The sequence below is a fragment of the Gambusia affinis genome, linkage group LG10, assembly GCF_019740435.1.
Source record: "Gambusia affinis linkage group LG10, SWU_Gaff_1.0, whole genome shotgun sequence".
NCBI lineage: Eukaryota > Metazoa > Chordata > Actinopteri > Cyprinodontiformes > Poeciliidae > Gambusia > Gambusia affinis.
Genome location: NC_057877.1, coordinates 5,601,693 through 5,621,762, shown reverse-complemented (window position 1 = coordinate 5,621,762; position 20,070 = coordinate 5,601,693). Strand labels below are relative to the sequence as shown.

General features: G+C 37.1%; 1 protein-coding gene across 5 annotated transcripts; it reads left to right on the top strand.

Moving 5' to 3' along the window:
- Positions 1-1,235: 1,235 nt before the first annotated feature.
- LOC122838451 (AP-1 complex subunit sigma-2) lies at positions 1,236-19,495 on the top strand. 5 transcript variants are annotated; one of them, XM_044129102.1, is made up of 6 exons: positions 1,236-1,345; positions 3,134-3,312; positions 5,074-5,182; positions 5,920-6,057; positions 16,821-16,829; positions 17,038-19,495. In XM_044129102.1, exons 1-6 carry the CDS (start codon positions 1,289-1,291, stop codon positions 17,083-17,085), a joined length of 540 nt encoding a protein of 179 aa, XP_043985037.1. In that variant the 5' UTR covers positions 1,236-1,288; the 3' UTR covers positions 17,086-19,495. The 5 variants fall into 5 exon arrangements, with proteins under 5 accessions (XP_043985037.1, XP_043985039.1, XP_043985036.1 ...); XM_044129104.1 differs by lacking the exons at positions 16,821-16,829; positions 17,038-19,495 and adding exons at positions 6,994-7,024; positions 14,280-14,753; XM_044129101.1 differs by lacking the exons at positions 16,821-16,829; positions 17,038-19,495 and adding exons at positions 6,994-7,024; positions 12,930-12,997.
- Positions 19,496-20,070: the final 575 nt, after the last annotated feature.

Below are 20,070 nucleotides of genomic sequence, written 5' to 3'. Positions count from 1 at the left end.
AGCTTCATGTCAACGCTGAGCAGAGAAAGAGCCTCTGACAAGTGGTCATCAGTGGCCTGAAGAACACGTCGCTTAGTTCAACACCGGTGACAGTTTCTGGTCTGTATTCTTCGATCACCGCCTGCCGTCCAGCAGGAACAGCGTAGAAATCTGCAACCATTAAAAGACGACTTAAAAGAAGTTTTTTTAGATGTATTTTATGTCATTAGATTGGAAACTGTGTGCCTTTTTTTTTTGTTTTTTTTTACAGAGGTGTCCACAAAATGTTTTTCATGCTCTTAAACAAAATGTTTTTTATTGTTATTTGTTTTAAAACCTCAAAATAGAAATGAAACGGTAGCTATTTAAAAATGACAAATTTCTACATACATATCCAAAATTATTTTTTGGAGGTTTTTTTCAGTGCGTCATGTAAGATTTGTGGCATGTTTTATTTAGCTGAACTGAGAGCCAAAATGGCTCTTTGGATGGAAAAAGTTGTAGCCCAGTCTAGACTCATGAGGGACAGATTAATAAAACCTTCAAGATAACTGTTGTCTGCTTAAATAAGAGTTTATCGGTCAAATCAAAAGTCATTTTTATCTGTATGTGTTTTTAATGTTATGAATATCAAAAAGTGCAAGGTGTATGAATGCTGCGCTAAATAATCCCAGGTTTTGATTGTTTTTATTAACAAAAATTAAGGGAACTAATCTATATGAGATCAGAGTTCACATTTGTTATTGTGATCTAAGTTTAATTATCAGCTAAGATCCTAATTTTCAAAGGAATCAGTGAACTAGTCCTTATTAGTGTAATAAGTGTCTCTCTTCTGACACCAGTTTTTCATTGCTTTTTACTGTTCCACTGATTTTTGTCACAGATTATTGCATTATTGTATATAGAAACTTGTAGATTTGGGATCGGTTGGATCTGAGATTCACCCATTCACAACAGACTCCAAGCTGACCTAAATACTAGTCGATGCAGACCTGATTCTCGTTCCTTTTCCTTTAATATATGCTTAATTAAAATGTCATTGTCAGTGTCCTACATTAAAAAGACATTACTTTTTTTTTTTTTTTAAAGTAATGTTTATCCCCGGGGTTTTTGATTTGAAATTTGATGCTTTTAAGTTCTCATTAGCGAAAAATCGTGATTTGATTGCTGTCAGAAGCATCCAATAAGATTTAGAGTGTCGAATAAAAGCGCTTAAAAGGCGGGCACTGTCGACACGTGTTAGCCAATCACAGCCATCACCAGCTTGTCGGTAGCCAATCGAGAGGGAGGTTTCACCTGCATATGGTATATGGTGGAAGTGAGGCTGCTCATCTCTTCAGACGGAAATACAGTGCAGTTATTCATGGTGAGTAGCTTTAAAGCTGTGTTGCTGGAATATGAAATTAAAAGGCTTAAAAATATGGGTGGAATATCGTGTTTTAGACGGCGTGGCTGACGTGAAAACTAGTGCTAACCGGAGAATAACACCCTTAAATGGTACTTCCGCTCCGCTGTGTTCATAACGGTATGATGATGTTTAACCAACTGGTGATAATTGACCGAATAGTTTGGCAGCTAAAACGACTTTGTCATAGAAACACCGTGAATGTGTCATGTTAATTTTAGGGGATTATTATCTTAACTCTTTAGGTAAAAATTAAATATGTACTAAAATAGAGCGTTTTGAAAACAGTATACATAAGAAGTAACCTTGTGAGACAGTTTTTTAATTTTTTATTTTTTTTTACTTTTTTTATAGCATGTTACTCTTTTGTACAAGAAAAATACATTTTTTGAATTAATTTATTTATTTAGGTCACATTAGTTATTGATATTTCTGCTCCTCCTGGTGGCTGTAGTTGCCTCCAGAGACGTCACTACAATTGAAAGACACGGGTGGCTTTGCCCCAATATCTAGGTTATTTTTCGTTTACACATATTCCGGGGGGTTTTTTTCTATTTTTTTTTCCTCTCTCAACTTTAAGCTGGTCATATTAACAGGCATATTTTATTTCCAGACAAATATACAATGAGTAAAGACAAAATGCAATTTGCAAATAGTTCATTATGCAAAAAATACCACAAAAAAAAAAACCGGAACAATTGGGGAAACAAAGTCATTGACATGTGTCAGTCTGGAGAGACTCCATTGTCTGCAAATGGAGAGAGCGTGGGAGAATGTTGAACTTTCCCAGGACGGGTTTACCCAAATTACTCCAAGAATTCATTAAAAAAGATTCCCAAATGCTTGATTGGAGCTGTTGCCAAGGGGAAATTAGTGATTAGTTTTGCAAAATTACTTGCAGTTAGATAGCAAGTGAGTAGTAACTTATGTTTTTATACAGAACCAGGTTGGTTTGGATAAGTTGTTTTTTTGTTTTTTTTTCCTATCAGAAAGTGAAAGTATGTTTTGAAAAATCAATTTTGTATTTTTAAGCAGATTATTTTTGTCTGATATCAGGAATTGTTTCTGATCTTAAATGTGTGACACAAAAGCAAAAAAAAAAAAAAAGAAAAAAAAAGAGACATTTGTCAGGGGGGGAAATACTTTTTCACAACTCCATTATGAAGAAATTTTAATATATTTATATTTATGCTATTTATTTTAATACTTTAACAAAAATAAATATATGTCTTGATTCATTACACACTAATTGATATATATATTTTTTTTAATTTTTGCTCACAGCTCAAATCCCACCTGCCCCCAATAAATTAGGTTAATAGAAAATAAGAATACATGAGATCAATAAAATAATTTTTAGTTACAGAAATGCTATAATGTAGCTTTTCAAAGTCTTGATTGGAAAATACTTAAAATCTGTTTTATAAATAACTTGCTTATTTTTAGGACTTAATTCAATCTAGTGTTATTTATAATAATCCATAGTCTTCATGTAATTTTTAGTGAAATGTAGAATTATGGATTGACATCTTAAACATAACAACATCCATGTCGACATTCTTAATTTGGCATAACTTGTTAAAACCAGAATGGCTTCATTCTCCTTCACATAAAGAGGATTAGCTCTTTTTTTTCTTCTTTTTTTTATGCATGTTTATTGTCGTATTGTGCGACTGACTCTCCTCGCCGCCCACTCCTTCCTCTCATCTTTTCATTCACATCTCTTGTTTTGTCATCCCTTCATTTCAGATGCAGTTCATGCTGCTGTTCAGTCGTCAAGGCAAGCTCCGGCTGCAGAAGTGGTACGTGCCTCTGTCTGACAAAGAGAAAAAGAAGATCACCAGAGAACTGGTGCAGACAGTGTTGGCCCGGAAGCCTAAAATGTGCAGCTTTCTGGAGTGGAGAGACCTAAAGATTGTTTATAAGAGGTGGGTGGTGATTGGGCTTGTCCAAGAACCCGATCTTGTCTGAACCTTCTTTGACTAATTGGTTATGCGGTTCGGTCAGGTGGATCAGGAACGGCTGTCAGCAATGAGCTAAAACCATCATGAATAGACTACAAATAGGAGGAGTATCATTTTCCCCTCATTATATCCTGTTGCTGTGCCAACGGGCAAGAAGGCAGACTATTGGTGAGGCTGGGTGGCCCAGCCTGAACAGATTAACATGGTACTGAAGGTGCCTAAGCAGACAGGTTTATTTACGAGCTGTAGTTAAGTAATGAAAAGGGTTTTTGTCACTGCTGTTTTTTTTTCTGGACTGCCCATTTTCCTTATTGAAATAGCTCAGACTCAGTCAGACTGGATGGAGTGTGTCTATGAACACCAGTTTTTAAGTCTCGCCTCAAATTCTCGATTTAAGTTTGTTTTCTGAATGCGCACGGAGTAAATTGAAATGGAAAAGCGGGTTTTCATCCCCTATGAGTAAGATTCAACCTGCACTGAAAGGTTGAGAGATATGAAACATGTTAACTGTATTTCGATATTTACATAAATGTATTATGAATTAGTGCAGTACTCTCACTGAAGTGGACTTGGTGGACCTGAAATACGACAAAACTTATTTCCAAGTCACTTTTCAGCAAGATATAGGAGCTTGTTTTAACTAAATAATCCCTTGACTCCAGCTCTACTGGCAGACATTTTCTCCACGTTGTAACGTAATCTAAAAGTGGGACTCATTCTTTTTCATCAATATTAGGTAAGTATTGACTTTCAACATGCTCCCATGTCTTTTTGAAAAGTTTCTTGTAAGTTAGTTTTGTTTTATTTGAGGTGCACTAAGATGTTTGCACTAAAAACTACACAAAAATCTTGGTAATGTTTTGTGTTTTTGCAGTGACATGTCTCCTTTGTCTTCATAATGTTTGTGTGGATTAATACTGAGATTACGTTACGCACAGCTGGACTATATTTAGCAATTAGCTCCTTCAGGGAATCAGCAGCAGGATCAGAAGTACATTGTTACTAAAGCTAATCGTTAAAGGACATAAATCCTTGTAAGAAATATTTTTTTGAAGGAAAGCATCCTATTTATAATATATCATCTTAATGTGATGGCTTGCAAAAGAGAGAAGTAATGAAGTGCACAGGGAAAACCCCTATAGAGTTGAATCAATAACGGGAAACGGATCTTGGTACAAGCAAGAAACTGCCTTTTTGTTTCCGTAAAGCAGGCAAGACCTTTATTCTTGCCTGAAACCAACTCTGCGGACCATCATCCCTCGCCGCCTCCGCTCGCCCCGCCCTGTGGCTGGAGGGGACCAGCTGACCAGCTTCTTTATTAGCCAATCATCACATGCTTAAAGAGAGCCTCTGGGATTATCGGGGATAAGGAACTGTGGCAGGGGCTTAACTGATTCAGCATCCTCCTCTGGCTTCTGGCGTTTTAATGAACACGCTGTGCACAATGAGCAGCCATCTTTAATATCGGCTGAGAACTCCTCTCTCAGCAGTATTTCAGTGCAAAGGGAAACTGCACTGTATAACACTTCTATGTAACGCGTAAAGTCATCTCTTCCTACCAGAACCTATTTAAAGTTGCTGAAAATTCTGACATGATCATTTCCAATATCCTTCACGATTGTAATGATGATTGTGATTCTAAATATTGTGTTTTTCTGTTGTTTATATATATATAGTATATGGTAAAAGTTTACTTGAGCGCTTTGTGTTCTTGCTGTGTTGTAGATATGCCAGCCTGTATTTCTGCTGTGCCATAGAGGACCAGGACAACGAGCTCATCACTCTGGAAATCATCCACAGATACGTGGAGCTGCTGGATAAATACTTTGGCAGTGTGCGTTTGGATCTCTTGCTCAGTTTCCATTCATGTTGTATTGATTCTTCTTCTTATTCATTTTTTTTTTTTTTTTTTTTTGTAAAGTGCACATGTAGCCAGATATCTGGGAAAATAGACACATTTTAATGTTTTTTGGCCTTTCAGCCACACAAAAACTCTGTTTAATGTAATTAAAAATGATTATTTATAAAAGTTCAGACCAAAGTGGGAATTTGAGAAAACTTTGTGTTTGTGTGTGTGCATGGGAAAATGGAGATTTGGGGTCCTGTGCATTGCAGTCTGTGACAAACAAAGTACCAATATATTATCCACATACTGATTTGGCACAATTGCCAATCGACATCGTCTTTGGTTTCATTCACTTCCTATTCTTACACGGTTTTTAAAAGCAGTCTGCTCTATATGTCCACACAAAAAAACCTTCTGGTGCCATGTTTAATTCTTAACCGGAAGTTGTTTTGAAGCAATCTGATTGACTCAGAGGTTTTAGCTGTACGCTACACTGCCCCCTATTGGTTTGGCATGTTTAAAAGAAAGTTCATGAACCCTCTCATTTGTGCAGGTTCATGTGGACAAAATCTTTTTTTGAAACCGATCCCGTGCGTACAATGTTATTTTTAAACGAGATATTTGTTTTTATAAAGGCCCAGCTACATGTGTACAAGGCCTAAGTCTGCCACCAGTTGAGCTTGGCAATGACCACAGCGTGTACTGTGTTTATTTACTTTTTTCAGGTTTGTGAGCTTGACATTATTTTCAACTTTGAGAAGGCCTACTTCATTCTGGATGAGTTCTTGCTGGGTGGCGAGGCTCAGGAAACGTCCAAGAAGAACGTTCTGAAGGCCATCGAGCAGGCGGACCTACTGCAGGAGGTAAGACCTGCACTCACTGGTAAAGCAGTAATTATTATAAAAAATTAATAAAATAACATTTTAGCTAATTTCTTTTCTTTTTTTTTCTTTTTTTACAAATAAAATGCATCTTTTACTATGTAGCATTGGTGCATTTTAATAATGGTTAAATTACTAATTAGGATAGTAACAGTAGATCTTGTTCCTTAATAACAATAAACTCCCTTTATAGTTTTTACTTTTTTTTTTTTTTTTTTTAAGATTTGAACATAAATTTTAAATGTTTGTCAATTGAATAAAATGATCGAGCTTTTAAAACGATGACTAATGCCTACTAAGCAGACGCAAGTGATACAGATCATTAACTCGCTGTGAAAGGCTGTAAATGTTGGTGAATGGGAGTCGGTGTGCTTATATTGTTTTCTTATTATAATTACTCATTCTGTCTAGAAAAACTGACGTGTCAGGGTTGAAAATTCACTTTCTTACATGACATCAGACAGGATTTTGTCCTAAAACAAGTGCAGTTGGAGCACATTACTTTCTTTGTTAGTTTTGTTGTTGAGAAGCCATGGAAGGGCTCTGCCACCACTTTGTCTGCAGGATATCAGTTTTTAAGAGGTTAGAAGTCAAAAATATGACAATGTACATCATCCAAACAAAAACAATACAAAATCTAACAATCTTTGTACATGATGAGTGCAAAGGCATAGAAATACCACACATTCATAAGAAAACAAATGTATGTGGTGGTGTAAATGCACCATCACATATCTCCTGTAAGTCTTGGTTAAATTCTCTCTGGTTCTTAAATATTACCTCATTTTATTTTTTGTAATTTGTCTTGTCCTGCTCTTCAGTGTGCTTTATGTTTCTTGCATTTAGGTCGCTTAATCCCGATTGAAACTGACATGTTTCTCTCTGTGCTTGTGTATTCTTTGCTGCTGTGATTTGCAGAATATAGACTTTCAGATGCGTCTGTTTGCAGGTACAGTTTGTTAAACTCAATGTAGGTCTTCCTGTAGTCTTAGATCAGTAGCCCTAGATAGACTATAGCCATCAGAATTAACACACCAGCAATGGCCAAAATTGACACCTGCATTATGACATGAAAATGAGAGTTTCTGGTGTGTTATCTGCTTCATACTGACCTCATAGCAAAGCTTATGTCTTATGGAGTCACAGCTTTCAAAGGGCAAATATCATCATAGCTTAAAGCCAAAAAACCTACAAATTGTCTAAATATGAAACCTAAATAAATTAAAATTGGTCTTTCTGTAAATATTTTACAGCTATAATTTAAATTTAGCGCTAGCGTGAAATGTTATTGCACCACAACATATTTTTGGTTAATATTACTCAGTTAATAATCAAGTTGAGTGAGATGACAGACTGTGTCCTTGGAATAAAATTTAGCAAGATGCATTACTGTAGTGCAAGAAAGGCATAGGCTGATTAGATGTTATGAAAAACGTGACACTCTCAGCTGCTTCCATTCACTTCCACTATGTTTTACACATTAACAGGATAACTTTGGCAGTAGAGTTATCCTGGTGTCACAGTATTTAATTTTTTTTAATTTTTTTTTTTTTGGAGAAATCATCAAATAAATAAACTTGCTTGAACAGGTGGTTTGGGGTCAGGGGTTTTTTTATGACCATGGAGTTCAGTGTTCACACCTAAAGTCATCACTCTTCACAATTTTGTTTTTGTTTTTTTTGGTCAAGTTCTTGTCTGCCTTTAGCGTGGGTGCCTTTAAAAAAATAATAATACAGATCTCCCTAAATACAAGTGAAAATAAAAAATGTAAACATGATGATATATGCCCTTTAAATCTTAACTCTGTAGCATGACGAAGCTTTTGTTCACATGTGTAGAGGGCACCAGTAGGTTAACATCCATAGTAGTTCTGGGATCAAGGCTTCACGTGTTACTACAAGAAAACTTTAAGTGGAGATTCTCAGGCATCCAAGTTATGTTCGACCCACTCACTGACCATAAAATAATCCAACTTCGCTATGATAAGGGACAAGCATATTTAGCATAAACATTGGGAAATTTTGTGTTGTCCTTCTAAATGTTGCCACATTTGTAAGCTAAGTCCATTTGTGGGTTGAGAAAAGTACACGGGTTGCAAATCCTTTCTGCCAATTGCAAACACCATATTCTGCTTTTTGACTCTTGTTTGGTTTTGTTTGTGTGAAGTAGAAGAAATAAGACATGTTCAACAGCTTATTGTGTGTGTGTTCATCATTTTGAGATGAACAGCATTCCAGAATGGATCCCTCCAGTGTTCAATGGGGATCAGGCCAGAGCAGAACTGTCTCCAAAGTATTTCATCTTCTCCACTCCCAAATCCTAGATGTACAGGGATGGTACTAAATGGACAGTAAGTTTTGGATATTAATGGATTTATTATTTAAGTCGGACAGAGAAAAGATGAGTTGAAGCAGGAGGGAAGGGAGACAACCGTAGAAGCGGTCATGGTTTCACAAAAGAAGACGAGGTCGCACTTTACGATTTGCCAATAAAATATCGCACACTACTTGATATTTGTCGACGGTCGTCTTTGGTCATGGAAGCTCCTAATCAGTTCTCAACATATCTGTAACACCAAATGTCCACTGACCACAGATTCAAGCTCATTACCAGAGATTTTCTTTCACGACAAGAGATTTTGGCTAAGATGTCTGATAATCGCGCAACATGGACCCTGCTTATCAGTGGAGAAATGGAATTGCTAATGGTTGCGGTATTTCATGTCGATATCACTCTGCATAGAGATTGCCTCCAGTGATGACAAGCCTTGTTTTTTTCCAATGAGGGAGAGGCTGCCTCATAACATCACACTGCCTCCACCAATAAGCTGTTTGGCATGATCTAGATGGATTTGACAAGCTTTTCATGAGCCTAACCCACAACTCAGCTGTACAAATGCATTTTGCATACAAATTGTGGCACTATTTAGGGTGAAATATCCAACGGTTTAAGATTTATTGCCAAGAAGCATTGCTATGACAAATAAACTGTTGACATAAACCAGTTTACAATGAATGTAACCAGTTAGGCAGCAGGTTGATGGGTTTGCTGTATGTCTTTCTTCAGCATTTGGTGAGACTGCGCTCCAAAAGGCCCCGGCTAATGAGTTCTTGGAAGGGAAATCAGGTCACTGCTGACGAGCCCATTAACATCCACCAGAGAAAAGTAGTGTTATTTGGAGAGCAGACAGGGACACTCTTTTCTATACACGGTGGCAAAATGCTACACAGGTTTAGCTTTTTGGTGACAGAACCCCACAATATGTTACTAGCTTAAAATATACCAATAATACACAAACATCCTCCTGATGGACTGCGCATGAATTAAAGATGTTCATCTTTAGTCATTTATCTTGAACCACTTCTATCTCATTGTGAAAGTATTGTACATTAAAGTATAAAAACTGGGGGCACGAAGATGTCTCCAATTTTACAAATTGGACCAAATTCAACTAAGAATTTGGACAAAACTGAAGTGAAATGGTTAGGTAACATATTCATGGATCCAGTGTTGGGGAACGTAAATGAGACCCGTTGTGACTATCTCTGTGAGGCAGTTGCTGCCAGGCAATTGCCAAAATGCCAGAGGACACAATGGTGAAGCCGTCTGTGTATTTACAGACAGCCGGTCTGTCTGTGCACAGACCTGATCCTTAGAGGGTCGCAGTAAGTTCTTGCTCAGCTCTTTCCCTTTTAGTGTATACAGTAGATCAGTGGGATGGTGTCTGATATTAGAAGTGGGGTGAAAACAAGATGTCCATTTCAATCACCCTGAAAAGAGCAGAAAAAAAATTGATTGGCTCAATTCTGTATTTATAGAGCCAGAGTGAAGACTGGGGAAGTTTGCCAAATGAGGAGATCTTGTAAAGGCCTATCTGTGCCTCCATCCATTTAATTGGTAACTAGACTGGTGAAGTCAGTCAGCATGGGTTTTTGCAGCTCTGCGTGCCGTGAACTTCTGATTGCATGCGTTTCTGTCAGTCTGACTGTCTCTTAATTCTGAGCAAAACATACATCAGCACTAAGAGGGTTTTAGCTGGCATGAACACAGCTATACATTTTTCCATACACACATGCAGCCCTACTAACAGAGATTAAAATATAATCCAACGCTTTTCGGCTCAAGATAAGCTTTTTGTAGTTTACTTTTGAAGAAGAGTTGAAAATCTGATAAATTGGAACATTAATATTTATAAATGTTGATTTTGGTTTTTTAAATGTGGAGCTGTGGAGACCTGGGTTAATTTTTTTATTTGTTTTTATTTTTTCTTCTTATACTGACGGCAGCAAATAAAATTGTTTAGCTTTCTGATTATTGAACAGGGAAATTATGTTGAAATACTTAAATTTATGACATCTTATGTTTTGGTCCCAGATTTATTATTTTACTTTTGATCCTCAAAATCTGCAATATCAAATTATAGAATTAAAAAGATGGACGTGTTCATTTTCTTTCCACTACACATTCTCATTTCCTGCCTACATTTCAAGGGTCTCGGGTGCCCATGTTTAAGCTTTCTTGACCAGTACATTTAAAAACAGTCATACTTTGTCTTTTTGTTTTGCAGCCACTGAAATGTTTTTTTTTAGAAAGCATGGAAATCAGGGTAGTAAATAATGAATTGCAGTGCATTCAAGCTGCTTGGCTGGCAATGACATTGGCCTTGGCATACTAATTCCTGGTAGAAGAGTCTAGAATGTCACCTTACTGGTAAGAAGCTGGTTGTGTAAAGATGAGAGATACCAGCTAGAAATAGTGGACTCACTCCTACTCTTCAACATCACAAAACTTGAACTGGTCCTGACCATGCCACACTTGACTATATCTTTACCCTTGCACAGCTGGTGAAGTTTGTCCAGTTCAAATAGGTTTTGTGGTTTTAGAAGACTTAGGACTTTGTCCCCCAGTTGCACTTGTTGTAACACCTTATAGGACTATAGGATACTGGGTGGGTCTTTAAGGTTTAAGGACCTCAGCATAAAGTCATGCTGGTCTTAATGCATGTTGGGCTCCACCTTGTCCCCGCTGCTGTCTGTGGCATTCATGGGCCAGAATCAAGATACACAGGTGGAGAGGACTGTGTCTGCTTTGGAAACTTCAAGATCTCGTCATTGCTTTTTCCAAACTATATGAATTTTGTTGGTCTCTTGAGAGCCAAACTTTCAGAGTGCACGAGGAAAATTCACAGAGAAGCTGCCAAATGAGAGTTGACTCCTCCTGGCCTACGTCTGAGGCTGTGGATCTCGACCTGAACAAGGGGAATGGCCTGGGGGTCAGTATCTACATCAAGCAGAAACGTTTAGGTGTCTTGTTCATTGATAATGGTGGGATGGGTCAGAAGATGAAAAGATGAATTGGGCCATTGTCTAGAGGCACTGCTGCTGTATTTGCGATATAGGAGCTGAGCCAGAAAGCAAAGCTCTCGATTTGCAGGACTATCGTCCTGAGATATGGATCATGGCACAAAGAACAGGAGCAGCTTCCTTCGTAAAGACACTTCGCAAAGGAACTCAGATTAGAGCTGCTGCCCCACCACATTAAAATGAGTCCTTTGATATAGATTAAGCGTCTGAACAAGATACCTTGTTTTCTGAACAAGATACCTTGTTTTCTGAGAACATCTAACTGGGTTGAACCCAGTGCTTACCGAGGAGTCCATGTATCGCTGCTAGCCTGGGAATGTCTTAAGATGTTTAAGATCCAGTCTTCAACCTGTTATACCCACTACCCAATCTCAGATAAGTGGACGTATTGACAAATGGACCACATCTTCTGAAGTCATCAGGAATAAGTTTGACTTTTGATAATGTCTGTGGCTACATAATCACTGCTTCATTTCAAAAAGATGCTTCTTACTGAAAGTCAATTGGAAAAGTGTTTTGTTTTTTTAAGACAGAGAGAAGAGGGTAAAACTATCCAGACAACATTTGTTATTTTTCCAACAGAGTAGATTTTTTTTAATGCAGTTCTTTTACTTGTGATTTCAGTCTGGAAGTCCAGAGTTATATCAGCTGCCCAATGACCATACACCCTGGAAAGAAGTGAACCCAGCTCATGACCCTGAAATCCTTGAAGTAGAACATTAAGTTACCTATCTTGTGCTGCACCATTACAAATTTGAGCTCTCTACTGGGTTAAACATTATATAAAACCTGAAAACGACAACAAAAAATCTATAATCCAATAAAGAACCAAGCTCATTTATCTATAAATTGTTTTTTATTGTGGTGCCTCTTCTTGTTATGGTTGTTCTATAATCAAAGCAGCAGTCAGACCACATTAAAAGAAGACCTCCTGTTGCTGCAAGTTATACAAGAGGAAAACAATTTAACCAGCAATCTGCTCGACAGCACAGCGTAGTAATCAGGGTACACAGCTGGAGTTTTTAAAGCAGTACTGTTACAATGAAGTTGAGAAATCAGAATACAAGCCTTGCATGGCTAAAACAGTGCAGGGGCAGTTGGGGCTTATTTTGGACCTTGTGTTTCTAGGCATTAGTAAGGACATAGCCCAGTAATTAGAAAACATACCACAGCGGATTTGGTGGAAGCTATTTTGATAGGGCTGTAATTAAATTTTTCTCGAGACCTGAGCCTTCCTTTGCTGCCAGCGGGCAGATATTCTTTAGGATTAATGAAGCCTCAGAGGACTGTGAGCAGTTCAGAGTGGCAGACACCGGAGATGGGTTGAGAAGAGATGAACGGGGCGTAGATGTTGAAGTGGTCCATATTGGATCCCTGTTTTTTTGTTTTGTTTTGTTTTTTCCCTTGAGCACATTCCCTAGACGAGTTGTAGAGTAGGTTGGTAGATTTGATCAAACGGTCTTTGTCCTTATGGAAATGTTTGCCTCACAGGTGTGATGGTCCCAAATATGGCATCAGAAGCCTCTGGTCTTTTCCAGAATTAGGCCAGCTAAGGTGAATACTTTGTGTCTGTGGGTATAGGCTGTCTGTACCACTAGAGTCTGTAGGTTTTTCTCTTTTTTTTGTTTTTGTTTGTATGTCTTTGTTTACAGTTTAAGAATCTGTCTGTAGCTCAGTTTCTAGTGCCGTTCCTGGTTTCCTGGTAGTGGTGTCTTCACTGTTCACAATGTACAGTTGTGTTGTGAACAAAAATCTGTCTTTCTGTTTATTTTTTATGTTTACGTTGGCATCGTTACTGCCACTTTCCACTGCTCAACATAATATATGAACACATTTGGGTTACCTTTGCACAACGGACTAACTCACTGACGGAGTTAAAGCATTGCAAACTATAAGATGTTCATAATGTCTGATTTCACGCCAATTACTTTTGTTGCAAAAGTATTACAATATTAATTTCTTCACATTTTGTCAGATTACAACCACAAGCTTCAATGTAATTAATCTGGACTTGTATAGAAATATACGACAGCAGGACAACTGTTGAGTTGAGTCTTGTACAAAGTAATTTTTCTGTTATATGTTGTTTTTTGTAGAGTCAGTTATTGCATGATATTGAATGTACAGTGTCTGTAAAAAGTATTCACAGACACCTTAGAAGTTTTACCCTTTACATTTTTGTAGACAAATCAATCATGCTAAAAAAGAAAAAATTTGGCTTTTTAAATTTTTTTTGCAAACATAAAAATTGTGAAATTGAACACAGATTTCTGCCAAATGATAAAAAAGTTCACATAAAATAAGTACATAAATATTCATCCCCCTTAAAAGTGACTGACCTAATTGAACACAGGTCTAGCCAATTGGTGTTAGTAGTATTACACTGAGTGGAATGGAGACCAGTGACTATAGTATAAAGACAAGGGTCAAAGTTCACCTTCCAACAGAAACAGACCAGTTAATATTAAAACTTTTTTTTGTTGTTGTTTTTACTCTAAATCACAATTCATCACTACTTACTCTCAGGCTATTACATTGAATCCCATTGAAACGCATTAAAGATTGTGTTTGTAACCTGACAAACGTTTAAGCAACAAGAAAACATTTGCTAGGATTAAAGCTAAGCTAAGGTACCCCACTTTACCCTGAAACATGATTTAGACAAGGATATTGTGTGACTCTCTTTGTCTGAACGGATAATTTAATACGAAGGAAGGAATGAAGTTAAATGCTGCATTTTTCCTGCTGCTCCGTGTCCTGCATGTCCTGCTGCTGAGGAGCAGAGTGTGAATGCGGTGGAGTCTGTTACCACTGAGTGTTGTCTTGTTTTCTCTCCCTCAGCCCCGTCATGAGTACTTTAATGTGCCTGTGTACTGATTGGCTACCATCTGCCGCTGCTGCCGCTGCTGTCCGCCCTGCATGCCGCGCTTCTCGGTGCCTGGTACCTTTCTTTCTGGCCTCTGAGCACCTGACGTTTTGTTCGGGGGCGTATCGTCGGTCTCACTTTCAATTCCACTCGAAACATGACAGCCGGGCTAAAGTGTTGTCCAGGAAGTTAACCACAACTAAAATTCAGTGGTGGATTTTTATTTTGTTTTTAATTTTTTTTTAACTGCTCCTCTGTAACAAGAAAACACCACTTTTAAATTGAGCTAATATATTCATGTAGTTATTACAATTGTTTATTTGAAGCATTATTGCATGTCTGTCAACGGTCTGCTAAATTTTGTATAATTTTTTGTTCTTTCTATATGTAGAACATTTGTGTATTTTTCTTGCTGTAAAGAACAAAGTTTGCATCTTGTGTCGTCATGATCCGTTGTGTCTTTTTTTTTTTTTAATGAAGCTCACTTTCCTCTTAGACATTTTTGCTCCATTTTTTTCTTTTTGAGAAGCTCTGACTGAAAATTTTAGTGAAATTCCTGGTTAATTAACTGGCGACATTCTTGGAAGAAGAATCAAACTAATTGATTTTTGGTTAAATAGGACACGTTAGCGCAGTTGGTCACGGGAGCCGCTTGTTCTGCCCGCCTGCGCAGCTCCCCGTCACTCTGTGGGGAAACACTGCCCCCTGTTGGAGATTCGGCAGCACAACCATTCAGGGAGTTTCACTGTGTTTCGGTCTTCTATTTGCTCTCAGAACAGAAGTGTTTGCAATTATAGAAAAATATTTAAAAAATGAATAAACAACAGCTCACTGAACGGTCATGCTAACTCTGAAGCTACTGAAACACAGACTGGAGGTTAATGTTAGTTATTTTATTCACAGATGTAGAGGGTTTTTGTTTTTTTTTTGGATCACAAAACATGTTTTTGTCATTTTAATTCATGTTAAAATCCATATGAATCTAAAACAAGTTATTAATTTACATATTTTGTGGGGGGTGTTTCTGTCAGACTTGTTGCCATAATGGCTTGACGTGTAACATTAAAATAAGTCTGAGACAAAAGCAAAGACTAGCAATAATCTAGATTCTTATTTTCTGTTTGACACTACTCTTATTTTAAAATACATTTTTAAAAATATCACTAATCAAATATAAATAGATATGTAATTTCCACTGAAGGTGTTTATAGAGGAATAGTATAAAAATTTATTTTGCACTAAATACAAATTGTTTGGAAAAATCAAGCACCACTTATTCTCAACCGAAATGTGTCCTCCTAACAAATATAAAAATCATAATTGGACCATTATGATGAGTTGAGTGATGCAACAATTGATTTAAAAAAAATATATAATAAATCACACATTTATGACCATTATGCGAGTTTGTTTTTTTTTTTTTTCTCTTGTAAACGTTTAATAAAAAATTTCTGTGATGACATGTAGCACATTTCTTAAACACTCAGGCAGATGTTTGGAAACGTAGTCCTATTTTTTGTCGAGTGTTTGAAAGAAACTCAATTGTGCCAAACATTGTGTGAAATATACATACCACTTAAACTTTTAAAAATATTTTATGAGATGACAGACTTCTATTTTATTTGTACTTTATGTGAAAGACCAACTTGAACTTTGACTGGTCCGTTCCAACAAGAAGATGTTGACTCCATACCCACAGAGCCACATGTAACTCTTTACATCATCCACTGAGGCTCTGTGTAAAATTTGTCAAAAATGCTAAAGAATTAATATTTTAAACTGTATAAGTATTTATAAAACACATATTTTATGTAATATATACACAGCATTATCAGAAAAATACCAATAATAGTCTATGGATTTTTCTTTTGTTGTAAAAACGTACTTTTTTTTGTCTTGGTTGCAAAGTTTGCATCTTTTTTAAAAGAATTATTTTCGATTGAAAACATTACGTTCAATTGAAAAGTTTTGTGCGTTCCTTTTGTGCAAAAACAGTTTGATAACTTTATGTTAAAACCTAAAAAAAAGCAAAAAAATAAAAGTGCTTTTCTTTCCTTTAAATATAAAACTATTTTTGATAAGCAAAAGCTAAATAAGCTCATTGGTTTCGTGTAGTTTTTAAACAAAGTTTATGTAGCTGGACCAAAAGTCCAAAATGGCTGTCTGGGTTGGAACGTTAGCTGACGCCTGGTCGGTCGCATAAAATCCAAAATAAAATATACTGAAGTTTGTAGTTCTACTCTGATACAATATGGGAAAGGTTTAAGAGGCATAAATGTACAACATGCTGTAAAAACCAAAACAAAACAAAAAATTTTTTAGAAAAGTTCTTGTGTAACATGAACTTTTCTGTAACTACACTCTGTGGTGTAGTTACAGAGTTTGAGCTTTCTTCTCTCAAAGTGTAACGTCTTTACAGATGAAACGTTAGATCCTCTTTCTGTGTGAAGTCGATTTTCTGTCTCACTGCTCTGATGAAATTCCTCTCTTTACCTTTGTGCTGATCGCTGCTTTAGGACGCCAAAGTAAGTGTCTCTCCTTCTCTTTCTTTCACAAGCTGATCCGTACGAGCGCGTGTGCACAGCTCTGCAGAGTCACAGTAACCTCTGACGTCTGCATTTCAAATCTTGAACTGTTGACAATAGAAAGAAAAAGATGGGCCCGATTTTAGGGAACGTTTTACTGCGGGGGCACCGTGGTTTCAGTGTTTTCTCACCGCTCTCCCCCCTACAGGATGCAGAGACCCCTCGCAGCGTGCTGGAGGAAATTGGACTCACATAATCATTTTCTCCGTCATCATCCTCCTCATCATCATCATGGTTTGGCCTCAGATCCCTGTCCTGTGCTGGCTACTGTTCTTCATAGACCCGATAATTCTGATTCACCCTCCAGCTAACGCAATCACACATTCTGACTGTAAAGTCATACCTAGCAGTTTCTGCTTTTTAATTATTATTTTTCTATCCTTCTCAGTTTTCCAATGTGCAGTGTGATGATATATGGAAAAAAAAAACAGCAATTTATTATGCTTTTTATGTTTTGTTCTCAAATAAGGGAATAGATTGTGTCACGTTATTTAAAGGGAAGTCTAAAGTATTACGTTAGAACCAAAGAGTTAAGGTCTCATCGTTGGGAGGTTATCAATAGCCAATCAGTTTTAAACTGAAGATGTGTGTGTCTTAAAACACACTCACTGTGATCACGCAACAACGCATCACTGTTCAGTCCAGAATAAACGCTGTAATATCTTCGTTTACAAGCTCAGGCCGCTCCGATTGGTCAAACTTTGGCTTTACAAAAATAGCCGATTTACAGTCGAATGCCTTAAAACCACTGACTAGTATTTTATTTTATTTTTTTTTAATGGCAACAATGTAGCAGGTAAACGCGCTGGATTGTTTTTTCTTCACGTAAAAATGCAAGAATCAAGCCGACTGTTTTTCATTTCCATGTTTACAAATGTGTCGACTAAAAGTCGGACTAAAAGACAGAGACGTGCAGCAACTGTTAACACCGCCTGAAACAAGAACTACCCATCCATCCATGGTTTATACCCACGTGTTCTTGTAAGGGCTGGTGAGTAACTTTAGACCCCCAGATTAATTTAGACATCATTTCCTGCCTCACAGCTAACAAAGACGTCTAGATGTTGCTGAACTAAATGTGGAAGCCAGTTGCCGATGCAGCTCTAGTGTGGTTTTGTAAGACAGATCAGGATGACATCAAAAAGTTAGCTGATTTTAGTGACTTAATTCAAAAGTGAAACTTGTGTTTTATGTAGATTCTTTAGACACTTGGCGACATTTAGTTTTGATAGTGACAATTAAAAGCTAGCAAAAACTCCAAACTCAAGCAAATCTTAAACATTTCAAATGAATTGAAAGTCAATGGAAAGTTGATTGGAAGAAAAAAATGTGGTCGAAAAAGGCAAACAAGCACCTGAGTGAAGTTGTTCCCCCTTCCACCTTCTTCAAATTAAATAAACATTTGTGCAGAAACAAATTTTCATTTGTGCGGCGACCGTTTTAAAGATATTGATAAATGTTTCGAGAGGTCATGAAAGGTCAAACTGACCCCCGCTTTCTCACCCCCCTCAACATTTACCAAATCAAACAAAAATAACTTTAGGTAATATCTTCAGAACAAACTTTTTTAATGCTGCAGCATTCTAAGACATTTTGGTCAATTTGAGGGAACAGTTTGGAGATAGTCATCTAATGTTCAATTATGCCTGCAAAATAGGGGATAATCAAAGTCCATAAAGACACGGATGACTGAGTTTGTTGAGGGAAAACTCGACTGGTCTGCTCAGAGCCACAACCTCAACCTGGAAGGACACTTTTCTGATCCATCAGAACAGAGTCCGTGAGTCGGGGCTTTTTGCCCAACATCAGTGTCCGACCTCACAAATAAGACCATTGTGGAAATAGTGGATTCCTCCTAAACTCAAAGCTTTCCTAGAAGTATTTGCAGCTGGTATAGCTTCTACCATGTCTGATGCCAAACGAGTGGATACTTTCGACGGTATAATGAAATATTTTTCACTTTTGAACTGAATTACTGAAATTAATTATCATTTCAGAGATGTCCCTGTTTGCTAAGTTGCAGCAGCCTGAAAGCAGCAGCGTCTAAAAAAGCTGAATTGTGTACTGCCCATACATTCTAAACAAAGAGAAGTCTCACCGTAGGACTAAACGACGACGCACTGTGGAGTATGTAAACTACCTTCTGACTGTGATCATAAAAATAATAATTTAAAAAAAACCTTCAGTGGTGTAACTTTCTGTTTATAAGAAGCAATAGAAACATAAATCTTCAGAGTTTTTATGCATTGAAACAGTCATTTTTAACAATTTGATCAGAAAAGAAAAAGAAGCTGCACACATAAAATGCCTTGGACGCAGGACTGTACAAATTCCTTGTTATAAATGTGCATTCTTGTGTATGTCCTATTTTGATTTACATGCTGATGAAATCCAAATTGTGCTGTTTACATCTTTTCTATACCTCCTGATGAGCGGCTTCTTGTCTAAAGAGTTTGTGTGGCACTTTGTGTTGTGTTTACAGTGAAATAAAGGCCGTACATTACCAAAGTTGTGTTTATTGCTCGGTGTGAAGCGACTTGAAGATGCTTTCTTGTTGTGAGGGAGAACGATGCCATCCTGAACAAGTTTACACTCTATCTTTTTTTTTTTGTTATCAATGACTTTTATAGGAGTGATTAAAAAAAAAGTAATTTAAGGAGTTGACTGATATTTTTTTATTTATTTTTTTTTTACAAAATTCATCAGATGGATTGTTCTATTGGTTATTCTGTCAATCAGTTAGTTGGGTAAAAATAAATTAGCGTAGTCTGCAGATTTTTCATTTGACACAATATTGCACAATTGGAAATAAATTTTAAAAATAGAGGCAAATAAACTAATGACTAGAAAACTTCTGCAGAAATTTAAATGGGGCCTGCCAAAGTGTGGTTCTGATGCTGAAAATTAGCATCAATGCTAAAGTAAGCTAAAATTAGCCAGAATGCTAATGTTAGCCTAAATGCTGCCAGTGGCATGCGGAGTATCACCAGCATGTTGTCTTACATCAGTGCTTCTCAATTCCAGTCCTCGGGCCCCCCTGTTCTGCATGTTTTAGATGTGCCTCTACACCAGAACAGCTGATTCAAATGATTGCATGACGTCTTCTGCAGCCACCAAGAACTGCAGGACCCTGTTAAACACCCAAAGATTCAATCCAGGTGTGTGGCAGAAGGGAAAGATC

What these genes read in the sequence shown, in the direction of transcription:
- LOC122838451 (XM_044129101.1), top strand. Translation starts at nt 1,289, where the DNA reads ATGGTGGAAGTGAGGCTGCTCATCTCTTCAGACGGAAATACAGTGCAG. An exon ending in ATACAGTGCAGTTATTCATG is followed by an intron (nt 1,346 to 3,133) that starts GTGAGTAGCTTT and finishes CCTTCATTTCAG; the next exon opens with ATGCAGTTCATGCTGCTGTT. An exon ending in TGGATAAATACTTTGGCAGT is followed by an intron (nt 5,183 to 5,919) that starts GTGCGTTTGGAT and finishes TACTTTTTTCAG; the next exon opens with GTTTGTGAGCTTGACATTAT.